Below are 16,672 nucleotides of genomic sequence, written 5' to 3'. Positions count from 1 at the left end.
TAATATAATCTCCTTTAGGGGCCAGTTTTTCCAACCTCTTGATAAGCTAACTAATAGTTAAATTATATATTTATCTTAGTCTAATTTCAAGAAAAAACAAAGACGTGCGTATGATTGAACTATCAGTTCAATCAGTTAACTTACCAAGGGGTTGGAACAACCGGCCCTTAGTGACATAGCAACATATTTCTACATAAAAATTTCAATTTCTATTGCACTACACAGTTTAAAAATCAAAAGTGATCATATTCTAGAATCTTTTGCATTGTTTCTTGCGTCGTTGTAAAAATTATTATTAAATCGCAAAAATTATTGAAGTTAGTCGGCAGGAGAATCGAATCAATCAGAGTCGAGAATCTTGTTAATGAAAGCGAGAGGGAGAACGAGCAAAAGAGGGAGAGAGAGAGAGAGAGAGAGAGAGCAGATTGAGATCATTTCCAGACAGCAGGTTTATTCGTTGGGTTAGGCCGTTATAGGAGACCCTCGAGTAAAAGAGGAGTGAATAGAACGTGGGGTGGCATTTCGATTGGGACATGCGATATATTACGAGCCCGGCGCATACGTACGTGCTGTCTGCGACGTATATAAGTAGATGCATAAATAAGATCGTAAATGCGCGTGTCTAACGGTGCGAGCACCGATCGGCACGCGAGTAATGCGAATACGTGCACTTTTATTCGATTTCAAATGTTTCGATCATCTCTTCCACTTCTTCTTCCTCTTCTTCTTCTTTCTAACAGTCGTCGTCGTTAATGTCTCTCGCTCTCCGACGTCTTTTGCGTTTCGATGTGTAGATAGTGAACTTGTTCATAAAGTTTCAAGTAGTTCAAACACGTCTTACCAGAAAAATTCTTACGTAACGTCAATGCACGATTGATCAGTAAAATATGGGAGCCATAGCACAGTACGTGGACCAAACATTTGTTAGACATTGGTTCAATATTTGCTTGTATTAGGCCCATGTTTAACCAATGTTTGGTCCATGCACTGTGCTAGGGTTCCCACATTTTACTGATCAAACGTGCATTGACGTTACATAAGAATTTTTCTGGTAAGACGCGTTTAAGCTACTTTATTTGATTGTATTGGACCAACGTTTAATCAATGTGTGGTCCACGCACTGTGCTACTAGGAAATGCATCCGCGGGAATACAGATATTTTTTATGCAAAGGGGAATCTTTATGATTTTGTTATCTTTATCTTGACCCGATAGCTATTCTTCCTCTCGTGAAATGGTGCCCGCTCGTAATTAATGGCAATTAGTCGGTGGCAAAGGCGGACCACGCGGATGCAGCGGAGACATCGAGAGACAGCGTGACGATGCAAACAGAGAAATTCTCCTCATACGAAACGAATCGCAAATAACAGCCCGGTATAGGATTATCGCGCGCTCGTGGCTCGGAGAAAAACGACGCTCCTGTAATAATTGCCGGCTATAACTGCGTCTGCGAATGTTGAACGACGCACGCATCTACGTCCGCGTTTTATTGATACACACATTAAATCCTGCGGCGATAACGTTATTACGCGTACGAGATATCACGACGCGACGACGGTAAACGGTGACGACAGACGGAGGAGACTTCTTTCGAGGAACATTTTGATTTACACGCGCACGTGGAGATTCACATACCGTTTCTGTGTTATGTACTGTGGAACATACAAGACGATTATCATTTTGTATCGCCTTAATCTCTTTCGTATGCGTGTACTTCAAAGAGAACGCGAAATTTCTTTAATTCAACGTCTCTTCACTCGCCGGCTGTATCTTCCCACATTTATGGGACACGCGTGCGAGTAACGCGGCTGAGAAGTCTCATCAAGTCGAACGCGAATCGTACCTTTTCCCATACCGCGAAGATTGATCGTTGCTCCAGAAAAATTCAAGCAACTCCTGTTTAGGTTTGAACTTATGGCACACAACATCCTTATACGAATGTAGTGACATAATAGGCAAACGTCCAGGCCGATGCACCGTTATGCAGAATGGTGCTGAGGTCAAAGAGTCGATATGGATGGAAAGGGAAGAGAAGCGGAGTCTGCGATTCGTACGGAGAGTGTGCGTCGGACACGCTCGTTCGGCTAGTTCGCTCATGAATATTTCAGCAGTCGCGAGGCGAAGCGAGATGTGGGAAACAACCGAGTAAATTTTCCCATTCGAGCAAGTAGACGAATATATTTTCCAGCGGCCCGGGATTGTTCGGGCCGCGAAATTTCTACGTGAAAGCCTCGTCATTGATGTTTGATTGGAGGAACGCGATTTTACATTTTGCTTTGAAATTTTGCACGCGGTGCACCACATTGCTCCAGGAAATCTGGAATTAATAATACAACTCAAATTCATGTAAACTCAAACCCGTGGGGTCTCCCGCATTCGGCAATAGGTGTACAAATTTTAGGCAATAAACGGCATTAACAAGGTAGTAACTTAGGCAATATTGGAAAATGAGTTTTGCTTAACAAAATAATCTCATAATTCTGAACTGTTCTAAGCGAAATAAATAGAGGAAAGTCCCTTATTATGGGATAGGCTCCTAATATGAGATAGCTTTCTGCTAAATTAATAGACATTATCTGTTGATTCCACTATGAATTTTTTGCCCTTGGAGCGAAATCCATTCAGTGGAAAATTGATTGTTGAATCGTGTAATCGTTGCGAAAAAAGATTTGTGATTGAATTTGGACGTTGAAAACCCACTATCTCATATTAGAATCCTATCTCGTAATAGAGGACTTTCCTCTACCAATCTGCACAGATTGTAGGAAATGAGGATAATAACTGCAGAAATTTATTGCCATTCTCGGCAATAGGTGTACGCTTTTTGAGGTGCGAGAAACCCCTTACTCAAACCTCTTTCTCGTTACAATCGTCATTATACGTACAATTGATTTGGCTCCGAACGAATCGTCGCAGAACGCTTTTGTCGAAATATACAACTGAAATACTTTTTATTTGCCTGGAAATATGCTTGATTAGTAATTTTATCGAAGCTAACAATTGCTATGCTGTTTCAAAGGGACAAATCGTAGATAATTCGGGGTTATTTGAATCCTGGTCGTCGGCATTGATTTAATAAGCATCAATAGGTTGTTCCTGAGTAACCGTTCGATACGAGCACGTGCGCCTACTCAAGTATTATGCGTGTGCACGCACTCGACTCGCACGCGCTGCTTGACATAGGCACTGGGGCCATTAGTGCCATTTGATAGATACTTCAGTACATCTCTTACGAGATTGTTGAACCGTCGCGATCGACAAATCGCTGCTGCGAAAATCCTGTTAATGTTTTGCGTAATAGAACCCGATTGACCGCAAAACGATAAGGTGAGGCGGCGTACGAGGCTGTCGATTAACCGTTAATTTCTCTCTATCGTTAAATTAATATCGCCGATTAACTGATTCCCAACGGCTGTTGGTTCCCATCTGCACACATTAATAACATGTATCTTTGATTCATAATTCCGGGAAAGGATATTATTATATATAATTAGGTATGAAACAATTTTTTCCGAGATTATAAGATAAAAAGTGACAAAAAACAGTAAGATAAAATGTTAATAATTTTCGATTTCTGACGTAATGTTTCTTCAGCTATGTTTGATGTTGCGCGTTGATTATAATATAAATAAATAATATAAAAATGTTTAATATATATGAATACTACCATATTAGATACATCTCGCTAAACTTAATACAATGACAATGATAATGAAGAAAAATGAGGGAGGGGAGAGAGAGAGAGAGAGAGAGAGAGAGAGAAAAGGAGATAAAAATTTCATTTCTATAAATTTTCAATCTTCGAACGTGAGTGGTTCTAAAATTTCGATGTGGCAAAAAAGGAACGATCCTCTGAAGCTGTGCCTCATGTACGTCCTCAATTATCGGTGATAACGGCGTCTCGCATCTCTTCTTTCTTTCTTTTACCCCTTTTCGAGTTTCCCTCTCGGCGTTCCTCCTCAATGCGAAGCGTATAATCAACGTTTATTGCCGAAGATACGTAATGACAGGGTTAGGCTTAGCGCGAAATTAACGATCTGGGCCTGGACCTTTAGGCATTGTACAGATTTCTGACCGCGTAATTAGATTATACGTATCAATAGCATGAAGTATTCGAGAGTCTCTATACGAAAATTTACTATATTCTCTCTGTCTCTCTCTCTCTCTCTCTCTCTCTCTCTCTCTGTTTGTTTGATTGTTAAAAATAATATTGCAAACACAATGGTATAAATGTTTATTTATCGTATTTATCGTATGAATTTTATAATTGGACTGCGGATTTCTATGCAAATGCAAAGTTTTAAAAAAACATTAAAAAATAAAATCAAACAGAATAAAAAAATAAATGTATGTACAAACGATTTGCATTTGTATAAAAATACGCATCAATTATTCAATCGCTTCGGTCTAGCGCTTTAGACAGCGCAACTTAGCTACCTGGAGTCAGACATATAGACAGTTCACCGGTTCAAGTTCTTCCTTCATGTTTTTTTTCCCGTGCCAAGTGCGGCTCGATTGGAGCATAAGTTAAAGTCTTGTGGTAGGGAATCTGCGGAAAGAAAAAAGGATAGAAAGAGAATAAAAGAGATTCTTGAGACAAATAGAGAAGACAGCGAGAAGAAAGGAAAGACGGCGGAGGAAGAAAAAATATTGAACGGAATCTTTCGGACGTGGCTGGCTAACTTCGAGTTCAGGAACTTTTCATTTTTACATTCTCGTCTCTTTATGGCGTGGCTTCCCTAGCCCGAGACCTGGTCTCGTTTTATCGTTGCTTTTCTTCTTCTCTCTTCCCATTGTGTTTTCGCTGCTCGATATTATCGATTAACGGCCGCAGATCGTGCGGGATCGATCGAATACTGAATGCGCTTTACGCAACATTTTCTCGATGTGCATTCTTTCATTGTTATAGTTCAACATAACAATAATTAATAAAATATTTAGGAACAAAGATAATATATTTTTAATATATTTTTTACTCTGAATCCACTTCAAGATAGGTTGAATGAATATCCAGAGACAATAGAGTGCAAATGTTTCCGTTTTCTATTCTTTCTTTTAGCAAACATTTTATCGGATTTTTAGAATTGACTGAAAATTGCAAGGGTTGAATAAATTAGTCAATTTAATGAATCTCTGTTATTGAATTAACGATTAGATTTCTACGTTAATTGTTTTAGTCCCGTCATTTTTCGTTATCGTAGTCTCTCGTGCAATAAGCAAAAGAATGCTATCGCACCTGCGTGCGAACAGGCGGAAGCTTGGGCAGAATGGAAAATGGTGCGCGTGAGAACGAGATTCTCGAGATCGTTCACACTTCCTCGTATGATCGGCGCCGACATATAAGGAACTCCGTTAAAACAGTTCTTCACGCTCGTCACGTTCCCGACGTATACAACGAGGTGCCTGCGTTGCACCTTGTTCGATGGACCATTCTTTATAAAGAGGTAACTACTACATAGAGTACCAGTAGATAAATGCAATATTATTTACTTGCGTTTACACAGAGTTGCGTTTATGCCCGTATATATATCACCTCTTATTTAGTAATACAACACAAATCGCGTAATTTTGTAAGAAACCCGTAATTAGTCGTGTTTTGTATTTTTTAATGAAATTAAAATTAATTGAACGACGCGACAGCATCAGAAATTCTTCTTAAAGTCATATCGCTGGTCTAACAATAATACCAACACTAATTCTGACACACGCATTGGTCCACTTTTGATATGAAGTAATTAGAGTCGCTAAAGTTTGCTTCTTTTAAAAATTATTCTATTTAAAAAGACGAACAAGAAAACAGACAAGAAATGTCACTTCATGGGAGTTCACAGAACGTCCAAACGAAAGCTGGTTCGGAGAATCTTTCGTCAATTCTTGTCATCTATTATTTTAATATTACGAATTTGGAATTATGCTTTAACAAAAATAGATATTATATACACTCGTTAGACATCTCTTTCCCCTTTTGTGTCAGATAATTAAGAGAAAGTTTATAAAAATTATTTATGTATGCAAGAGAGATTTGTACTTAAGATCTTCATGAAATTCTTTGGCAGTCTATTTTATTTTATCAGTTATGTACAAGAAGTCGTTGAGAGATTGTTTGCTGAACAGCGCCTCTCAAATTTGGTAATAAAATTCTTAACTTGGCAAACGCTGCGTTACACGAGAAAACTGGATCTGATTTCAAGTTCAGGTCCACGTCCGCACTGAGGCCAATTATTCAGACACTCTCCGGAGTGTACACTTAGAGCGAGTTTGCATTGATCGTTCTTGATGACAAATTTTTTTTTACACAGTTACGGTTAAAGTGACAGTAATAAGTTAGCGCACGCAACGGTATGATCATCATGTTCTCGCGACAGATCATAACACAAAGTTTATGGTTCTCACGTAATAATCCAATTAGTTAATTAGAGAAATGTGCGTCTCCGCAGGCCCGTAACTGCGCCAATTAGCGCGTCTGGCGGCGCAGAATACCTGCCAGAGATTCGCTTTGGTGAAGTCTCAGCTTCCAAGTAGAGGAAGGCAACCTTCGGAGTCGAGACTTGGTTTCCTCGATCCTCAGAGACAAAGGATCAATGCGTGAGATTATGTACTTGAGGTACTCGAGTTCCTTCCGCGTGGATGGTGGAAGGACTACGTGACCGAAACAATAAGCGGGAGAACGCAAGTCTGCTGTGGCTCGCGTTATTTTATGTCCCATAGAACTTCTCGTTTTCCTATTTGCTTATCCCTTCCCCTAATTGGATACTAGTAGGGTTTATTTTTTGTAGCTAATACTTTTTGTACCTCTCATCTTTCCTCTCTTTTTCCAATTATCTTGAAAGATGACATCTCATTTCACAAGTGCAAAAGGTATAATATAGTAGAGCTGTAAAGGACCAGCTTCTTGACTCTGATTAATGTGATCCTCTCGCCAATTGATTTCAATAATTTTAGCGACTTAATAATTATTTTTAATACTTTCATATCAAAAACAAGGTAAAAGATCCTACGATATGATAGTTTTTAATGCTTTAACGTAATAGAATTCGAATTGGAATAGAAATTTGGATTTTTATCTTAGACACATATTTCTATATCATTAAAACATAAGATTGTTGTTATAAATTGATAATTAAATTTTATCTAACTTAATTTCCCTCTGATAAAATACCCCTAATGTTAAAAACATATTAAATTATAAAATCTAAATATTGCCGCAGCTCCGATTGTTTTCGAATTATTGACACTAAAACAATGCAAATCCCTGCGCATCGCGCATTCTTTCGCATTCTCCATTTTCGCCAATAATGCGGGAACGACTAGCCGTAACGATATTTAGATTCCGCCATTATTTCCAACACTTGAAATATTTTCAAGAACTGCCGCACGTATATCGCATCGTAAAAGCTATCGGAATTTCCGCGCGGTATTCGTGATCGCAATCTAAATTGCAACGTGGACAGCAGATTACCGGTCGGGGAGTAAAGTGGTAGAGTGGTAAAATCGATCTCCCGGATTAATTAATAATGCGTACCCCGCGCGACTTTAATGGTTAAACTTAATTCCAGAATGATAAAGCACAGCGCGTGTTGATTGCGAGGATCAAAGCGGGTCTTTGATTATATGGGAAGTAAAGTTATTACGGCTCTTCCTAACGAGAGTCATTCACGCTAATACGTCTACTGGACGTTCCCCTCGCCCCTGTCATTACCCTCGGTGCAAACGGCAAGAAGTATGTCGCTCGTTACTTCCGCGCTCCCTCCATTCAAGATCCGCCTGGAACTTAAGGACATGCCTGCCTGGGCATGTGGCCATCCACCTCTTTCCGCGGCTTTCGTGCTAGCCTCTTTTTTTTTCTCCTCCACGTCTGTCTGCTCTGCCAACGTCGTACCTTGGCAGTGCCTTGTGAATTTAATGAGCCGTAAGGGAATGCCAGTGCTATATAAGGTTGACACGGCGCGGAATCGATGGTGTCGCTCCGGCGGCCACCATTGCCGCGAATTCATTCCTTTCTACCCGATTTTTACTTCTTTTTTTTTATACGCGGTTGAACTCGCCAGCCAGTAATGCAGAACTGCCGGACCGATCGCGGCACTTGTAGTAATAACAAATATTGTATTTCTCGTCGCTTCGATCTCGCGCGAGATCGAAAGGGATACCTGACGGCATTCTCCGTGTTATGAAAAAAAGTATTTCGTTTTTGTCAAAACTTTGTTCGATCGCGGATGGATCTGCGGGAAAATGCACGTGAATCTCTGCGGACATCGGTTTAGCTCCGGTGAGCAAATAAGAAATAATCTAATTTTGCTATAATCTATGACGATCAGCGCCTTTCACACTGACCAATTATTTCTTTTTCAATATTTAAAAGTGGTAAGTTAAACGAGAACGCTTTATATAGAAAATGCATGGAAATTCTTCCAAATTCGTTAGAGCGACCGAACCGGTTATCAACCGGTTTGCTGCTTACATTTTGAATACCATTTCGGATTCTGGGAAAGACAATGCTCAACTACCGGTTGCGGGAACACCGAGTTTTACACGTACCTTCGTTTGACAAATAGCTGCCACGAACGAAAAACGTCGCCTCGGATTATAATCTGAGGAACGTACGTTTACAGAGATAATTACACCTTTTAAGAAAGATCGGTTAGACATTTTCTATTGCAGCATTTATAATTTTACTTGCACGAGTGCGTAATGTAATTTAATAATTTGATTTTCGCGTGTGCTGCAAATTTGCGGAAATAATCAATTACAAATGATTAAGTTCTCAAACTATTTGCAAGGAAATTATAATTAAAGCAGGCTAAGAAAACCGAGAAGTAATTTGCAGCATGCACCAATATGCTGATAATTGACATAATTGAGTTTGCGTGTGCAGTTTTGAAGAATATTACGTGGGATATTATGTTCATCCAAAAAGTTTTCTTCGCATAACGTACGCCAAAAGGCCGAACAATTTAGCCCGGAGGATAATTGGATAATTGAGAACCCCTCATGTTGCGTCATAATAAGTTAAACTGTCGAGCGAAGTAACGGTGTTTCAAACAGGATACAAAAATGCGACGTGTTTATATCTCAATTATTTGAAATCTATTTCAACTTGTAGAACAGAACGCTAAATATATACGTTAAGTTTTGTAATCGTACATGGTACATTGCAAATTACAAGGCAGCGTAAAGCGCAATCTGAAAAGCACCATCGCGTGAAATTAAAGTCCAGAAACTCCATCAACTTTCTTTGTCTTGGATCTGAAAGCGAATAGATTTCGTCAGGTTCCATACAGGATGAATGGCAAGATCTATCTCAGATATAAAGGAAGAACTTAATTGCAAAATGATGAATGCAGTTCGAGTCAAAGCCCGGGCATCGAGATTCCACGCATTGAAATTTACGGGTAATATCATCCTATAATTGTTTCTTACTCCCCAGGTCCAACGCGGATCGGCAAGGGTGCTCTGCGAACGCGTACTGCATTCCGCGTTCGCGGTTTTATGAATGTAATCGCGATATAAGTTAATCAATGAATGGCTCTGCTCACATCCCAATGAATTAGATTTCTCGATACGCCACACATCACTGTCGCTTAACACGCACTTGTTCCATGCGCTTGCAATCTACGCGAGATACGCGATGTACGTGGAAGATTCATCTCGAGTACAGAGATAAGAATCGCTTTATATTAATCCAACGATAGTCTCGTACATTTCCTGCGGAAAGCGTTATCTTATAAATAATTTATACAAGCACGGATATTGTATTCACGTAGCACGTGTGATATTCGCATGAATCCGATATGGAGGGTGTACAGTGAGTCCAGGGGCTTATCCATTACATAGCGCGAGTACGCGAAATGTGATAATCCACAGACGCGTGATCGTTGAAGCGACTTCTTTCGAAAGACGCTTTTCACACCTCGCAGGAAGGGTCGCAGACCGCGGACTTGGGCCTCTTGATAAATATTTGAAGTGCCTCTCGCGTACGCTCGTACGAGATTAACATGCTTCCCATGTACGAGACGCGAGGCCGGCGAAAATTAGCGCAGTTAGGGCAGTCGATGACTCTTGAAAGGGACTCGAACCATTTGATATCCATTGATCATTGGGTCGAGTTAAGTTGAGAGGTAAAACGGGCAGTCCGCGCGCTGCCGCCGCTCTCCGGTCGAACGGAGATGATCATGAAGATTAATCTCCGATCGGCGCGAGATGCCAACGCTGGTATCCCTTTCCATTCGTCATTCCGGCCAGGCGTTGCCTCCCCGTCGCACCGCCGATACGTTTAGATTTCCGACTGTGAGCTTTTCTCACGCATACCTGTATGCGCGTGCACGTGCTCGCACTCCGCGGTTACTTTCCGCTCCTCTTATTCTTCTTCTTCACACTCCTCGAGCTCTTCCCTCGTCAGACTAATCTGAACTCTCTTCTTCGAGCATCGAATCCTCTTCCGCGTTCTTTCGAGCCGCAGGGCGCGCTCGCGCGCGCGCGCTCTTTCCCGCGAAGCAGCATCATTGTTTTCCTCGAATGTCCAAGTGCTTTTCTATACTCGAACGCGGAATCGCGAATAGAATCATTGAAGAAATATAGGAAAAAGATTCTACTTTATTCAGCTCACGCTATTATTACACTCGTATTATCGGAACAACTGGTAACTCGAAAAGTAATTGATTTTAAAGTTGGCACAAGTTAAATATTACTTGTATTTTAAAGTATACAAGTATTAAGGTATACATATATAAAATAGAACGTCTGTCTATATGTCTTATATGTCTGCTAAATCCTTCAATCGCTCCGGACCAAGTTGTGCCTAGTTACTCTCTACGCAGAAAATATGGGCTACCATGAAACCTAGACACCTAGACACTCCATTTCTCTCTTCTTTATCCCCTTGATACCTCGTGATAAAACTCCGGACAGCGCCGGGTACTTTAAGCTAGTGTTGAATAAAGTTAAAAGCGTTGACATTATAATTTACGCTACCAAATCTCGACAGGACAGTGTACCTTCACATCGAGACGCAGACAATCCATTTATTTAATACCGCATAGAGCAATCAGTTATTCATATGCATTAAGTGTGACACAGCGATAACACGATTATAAATATTGTTAATTTTCCCTTCGTTTACTTAAAATGTTTTAAAACTTTTATCATATTCTACTGATAAGTCACAATGGCAAGAATAATTAATATATAACCGAAATACTATTTATATATAATACATGTGATATTAAACGTCACTTATTAATTGCTCCTAATTAATGAGTTATAGAAAAACATTCGATCATCTTTCGCACAAGCAACGCAATCTTCTTTCCCGTCTTCGTCCTCCCTTTTTCCACCTCCGTCGTATTTCACCTTTTCTCCTCCAGTCACTCCTTTAGATGCAGCACGAGCGTCATGTCGTTGTGAATGACCACGTCAAGTACCTTGCTGGATGGAGGAATAATTTCACAACGAGGGAGTCGTCCGGCTGGCATATTAATTTATGGCTATTGCATGACGGACGTTCCAACTTCCAAGACCGATGAACATTGGCTTGCCAAACATAGTCACTCGAGTCACTGAATATTTCATTACTTTTCTCGGCGGAGAATTGCCCTTCGCAATTCTGTATAATCACTTGCTTATGTTTTATACATGCTACAAATTTATTTTCCAGCGTCTTCTCTCTCACAATCAGTCTGGAAAAATATCTCGTTGATAAATTTATACATATTTTATTGTCGAGCCGTAAGAGACGATCCTTTCTTCGAATTAGCAATGTGATTCATAGATGAAGAGCTACTGAAACGGTGTTTTCTTCATGGGCGTGCGCAACGCTCCTATCACAAAGGTATACGAGAGAATAATTAACATACTTCATCCTTGTAACGAGTAATTAAGTGGGAAGGGTAATTCATCGCACGGTTCACCAGCGACGTGCGGTTCTTCAACAGCAGAGCAAATTGACGAGTATTCATCGTCATGATGTTTTTGCATTGTCGGTTTCTCACCTCGTAAAATCTCCAGACGCCTTGTTGGCAGAGAGTCATCACTTTCACGCTCTCGCCCTGAAATTCCTCCTCATTAAAATTTTTTTCCGCGCGCAACCAGGTTTACGAGCGGCCAGATGGCCGAGAGGTCCACGGTCCACCCTTCGAATTCCTCGTGGCACCAACCGCTTGCGGTTAGGCGATTTCTTTCGTTGGTTTCGCGCGACGTGGCAGTCGTGATGAATCGTTCCTTGAGCCGGCGTAGCCCTACCTCTTTTTCATCTGGATCTCGCGCGGGCTACGTGTATTTGCAACGTCGTTGGAATCTCGTTTATATAGTTCTTTTGAATCAATTGCACGCGGCAAAAGAATAATTGTCGTGGCTACAATTATTCTTATATTTTATACACATCAGCTGTTCTTTTTTTTTTGGCTTAATCCATTACTATTCGTTATTAAATTCACCTCGGTGCATCAACATGAAAGATATATATACGTCTAATGATGATATATGATTTTTGTTTTAGATTATTTCTTCTAAGTGGCTCACTGCTGATGTTCCTCAGTAGTCACGCCGCTGCGACCACTTCCGAGGAGAGTTTCGAGACGGTTCATACAAGCAACGCGGCTGTCCTAAACCGCCTCGGACTGACGCCTCTTCAAATACCCGATGGGCATCATAAGAAGCGATTAGCCGGCCCTGAACCGCCGGGACTCAGCTCGCAAACGCGCATACATCAGGCTTACAGCCGTCGTCACGGACACCGCGACAGCCACGTTTACATCGTGAAGCTTCCGGCTAGTCCTCCATACTACACCATCACGAAGCCCCACAAATCCGTCAACGACGACAAAGTGACCAAGACCGGACCGAGTTTTCCGGTAGGATTCCAAGGAAATGGCAAACCTGCCAAGATTTATCATTGGAATTTACCGGTCGTAAAGAAAATGACGGAGAAGAAGCGCCTTCAGCTGAGTCAACTGAGGATCGACCAGGCTAGAAAGAGGCTGGAGGACGTGAAGAAACCGCAGCAGACGCTGTCTACAAAAACCATGCTGGATAAGCTTTATCAGCTCGACACAGCCAGCAAGAGCCACGAGTACCACGCCGCTGATAACAAACTCCATTCGCACCAAAAGCCGCCGGTGACGAAACACGTGAGAAATAACGACAAGAGGCTGAGCTATCCGAGCAACGACAACGACAATGTTAAATTCAAGACGAAGAAGAACGACAACAAGGCGTATAGACTAGACGATATGAATGTGCACAGGGTGCACCTGACCAACGAACTTCACGGCTCGAGGAACACCGTGCCGAAGATGAAGAAGCACCGGAAAAAGGCTGCCATGTCGTATTACGCGCCAATCGCCACCAAGTCGGGCACCACCAACATCCACAAGAACTTCCCCGGAAACGGCAAGCCCAAGGCTTTCTACATCATGGAGAAGAGCCGCAAGCCGGTCTACTATCATCCCCTTCTACCTTAATCCTCGATTGTTTCGTGTACTTGTGCATACTCGTGTAATATCTTAAGTGACTCGCGAGCCTGTTAGCTTAAGTAGATGCGTACTACTCTGTTTGTACAGGATCAGAGATCGCCGTTCGAGTTGACAACGATAAGATGCGAAAAAGGAGAAGGAACGAGGGAGGAAGAAAAAGAGAGAAACGGAGACTTTCATGCCTATAGTCACTCTTATTCGAGACAATGCATCCTGCAAACCGTTCCACTTCTGTTAAATATGCATCGTTATTAACTTTACTTACGAAAGACGTAACGAGATAAGTAAATGTTAGGAATGCAAGTACAAGTTTTATCGGTAACAGCTAACCCATTCTCTCGCATATTTTAACGATATCACATTTGGGCGGTCCGCACCACGGACTGCGAGATCACGGACGACGTTAACAATTGCATTGCTGCAATAACTGAACTGGTATTTTATTAACTAACAAGCGGATAAGGAACTTGAGCATATCATATTTTCACAAAAGCGTTATACCTACTAATATAATACAGTAATCAGTATCCATGTAGGCAACACCAAAAATTTCCGCAAAATGACATCCACGCGTTTGTTTCTCTCTAAGAATGTGTTATTTTAAAAGACATTTTTTTAAATATGTCATTTAAAAGACGACTTTACTAAAATGAACCTATCGAAAAAGTATGTGTCAAACAGTTTTAAAATAAGACTGAAGCACCACCAGAAAAGATTTTTATCTGTCAAACGCTTTTCTCAGCAATGCGAGTTTTGCGGGAGTTGCCCCGTCACTCTCGACTAAAATATCGACATATATCTACATCGCGTAATGAAGAAAACTAATTAGTTCCCGTCAGCATTCTGAACATGAATTAAATACAAGATAAATCTTGTTGCAATTAGGAAAGTGCAAGGAGCAATTAGAATAAAGCAATCATATTTTTACTAGCGAGGTGATCGAAGTCTTCGAAAGTCTGACATGTTTCTAGAAATGTGTGCTGTGTCAATTGATTTTATCGTAGAAAAAGGTATATAAAACTTATGAGTGAATACTTGAGAAAGTATTCACTCGAGAATAAAACGAATTTGTTGCTTTGCTCGTGCGTTTGCGGAAACTTTGGGCATTGCTGGCTTAAAGCGCGATAGTATTATTGAGATTACGACTGAATGTTCCATGTCTATCCTGCATTGGATGGCTATTCACCCTATTTACACATGAGATATAAGTATTGATTAAACTATTACTATGTGACATTGAAATTACATAATATATATATATATATAACGTACGCTTCTCTTTATCTCTTCGTCTGCTTTTTTATTTATGCAAGATTTAAAGAAAAGCACAGAAAATGCTATATATTTTTACTGAGATTAATATAAGGATTTTACGTGACGTCGATTTTCTACGGAATACGCTAACATCTCCTTAGCTCGAGCTTAAACTTACACGCATTGGGGCTTCTCTTTCTCTTTTAACAAATCTAATCAAACGTAAGACTTTTTTCGGCTTATGCCAAACTGTTTCTTCCCACCGAAAGACTGAGATCGTCTATGATTCCATACAATCAAATTTTCCATTATTGAATTAACGTTGTATAATATATTTTTATAAATGTAATAAACATGCGGACACACTATCGCATCTCTACACACGCGCTCCTCGTGCGTGTGTAATCACGTAAACATGATCGATCCGCGATCTAGTATGTCAAATACTCGATCAATGCAAAACGTTTCCATATAATTATAGGTAGATTTTTCATTAAGACTGGACAATACGCATGTTCTCATACATGTAAATCTTTCCTCCTGCGCACATTAACGTGGGAATCTTTTTTACGTTAAATATATTTTTATTCTAGATATCGTAAGTGCGCTCGATTATAATGAGGCATCCAGTATAATGAATAAAGATATTTATAGCTCTTTGTACACATTACTTCGATAAGTACTTAAAAATTCACAAATCCCGCATTTCTTACGTGCTCATAGCCAACATTAGCGATGTTGATCTTAAAGAGAATATTTGGCACCGTTATTTTGAAAGATTTTTGTCCCCTTTTGTGTGCGTATCATGAAGAGCTCTTTTCAATTATGTAGATATAAGCTTTCAAACTGCAAGAACATTTTTATTCGCGCTAACAATATTGTATGAATTGTATATAATCGCATTTTGAAGTCTCCTCCTTGATTTCTTCTCCGTGAAATTTCTTGGATCGCCACGATACAACCATTTGTTTCTTCGTAAAGAGCTGCGATATTAACTTTGATTCTAATGATCCAACAAACTACCTCTATGATCAGGCTCGGTTAATGAAGTTACTATCGAATTGCGTTACGCTCATTAGCAAAAACCGGCCCTTTTATTTGTTCCGTAACTTCATTAAAGATAGGAACTTTCCGACGTGCAATTACGTACAGACGCATTCCAGATTAATAACGGAATCTTCAGTATTTACACGTTTGTAAAAATTTTATGTATGTGCGTTATTGATACTTGTGCCTCTTGGCATCCTCATGGTTTAATATCCATGCAGATATTACTCATTCGATAGAAATAATTTCATAGTTTCATCCAATAGAAATAATTTCTTTACGCGTTCAAACATTAATATTAAATAGAAGATAGCTCGCGCATAAGAGCGACAGATAAAATCCTTATCAAACAGTGAGAAGTCGCTTGAAACTTTACGACTTAAACGCCCGTAGTTTACCAGTGTTTGGACATACATTCTCGCTGAATTTTGTTGCGACAATTTTCAAATTGAGCAGCTGCGAATGAGTTTTTAATCGCTAGGATGACGCGAAGGAACATATAAACTAATGGATCTATAGACCTGTGTTTATGACCTTGCTCGACCACTTTGTATCTGGATGAGAACCCTCGCAACCCGTTACAGCGCATTTACTTTAATATCTGCAAGCAAGAGCCGCGCCGGTGACGAGTCGCTCGCCTCTGGGACCACATTTTTCGGTAATTGACCGTGTAAATTCGACATGCTAAGGAGAATATTTTTTTTATCCAACCAACGAAGATTGTCCTTACACATTACATCCGTTTACCGTTTCACGTGTAACACGTGCAAAACATGCCGATTATATTGTCGTGAACATCTTCATGATAAAAATATCAGTGATATAAACGAAAGGGATAAACGGTATAATCTCACGCGATTACCCTAATTATTTATAAATTATTTTAACAAGACTCGACACACTTGT

General features: G+C 40.3%; 1 protein-coding gene across 1 annotated transcript in view; it reads left to right on the top strand.

Annotated features, from left to right (window-relative positions):
* Positions 1 to 15,787, top strand: part of LOC105561480 — a 21,223-nt gene extending 5,436 nt beyond the window's left edge. Inside the window, exon 2 of the mRNA XM_012011488.1 lies at positions 12,490 to 15,787. Within this exon, the coding sequence (XP_011866878.1) occupies positions 12,490 to 13,453 (964 nt within the window). The 3' untranslated portion in view covers positions 13,454 to 15,787. The remainder of the gene's footprint in view (positions 1 to 12,489) is intronic.
* Positions 15,788 to 16,672: the final 885 nt, after the last annotated feature.

This window comes from Vollenhovia emeryi, unplaced genomic scaffold (assembly GCF_000949405.1).
Source record: "Vollenhovia emeryi isolate VEMERY1.0 unplaced genomic scaffold, V.emery_V1.0 DF939206.1, whole genome shotgun sequence".
Lineage (NCBI taxonomy): Eukaryota > Metazoa > Arthropoda > Insecta > Hymenoptera > Formicidae > Vollenhovia > Vollenhovia emeryi.
The sequence above is the reverse complement of the archived record's forward strand: the minus strand, read 5'-3'. Positions and strand labels throughout refer to the sequence as shown.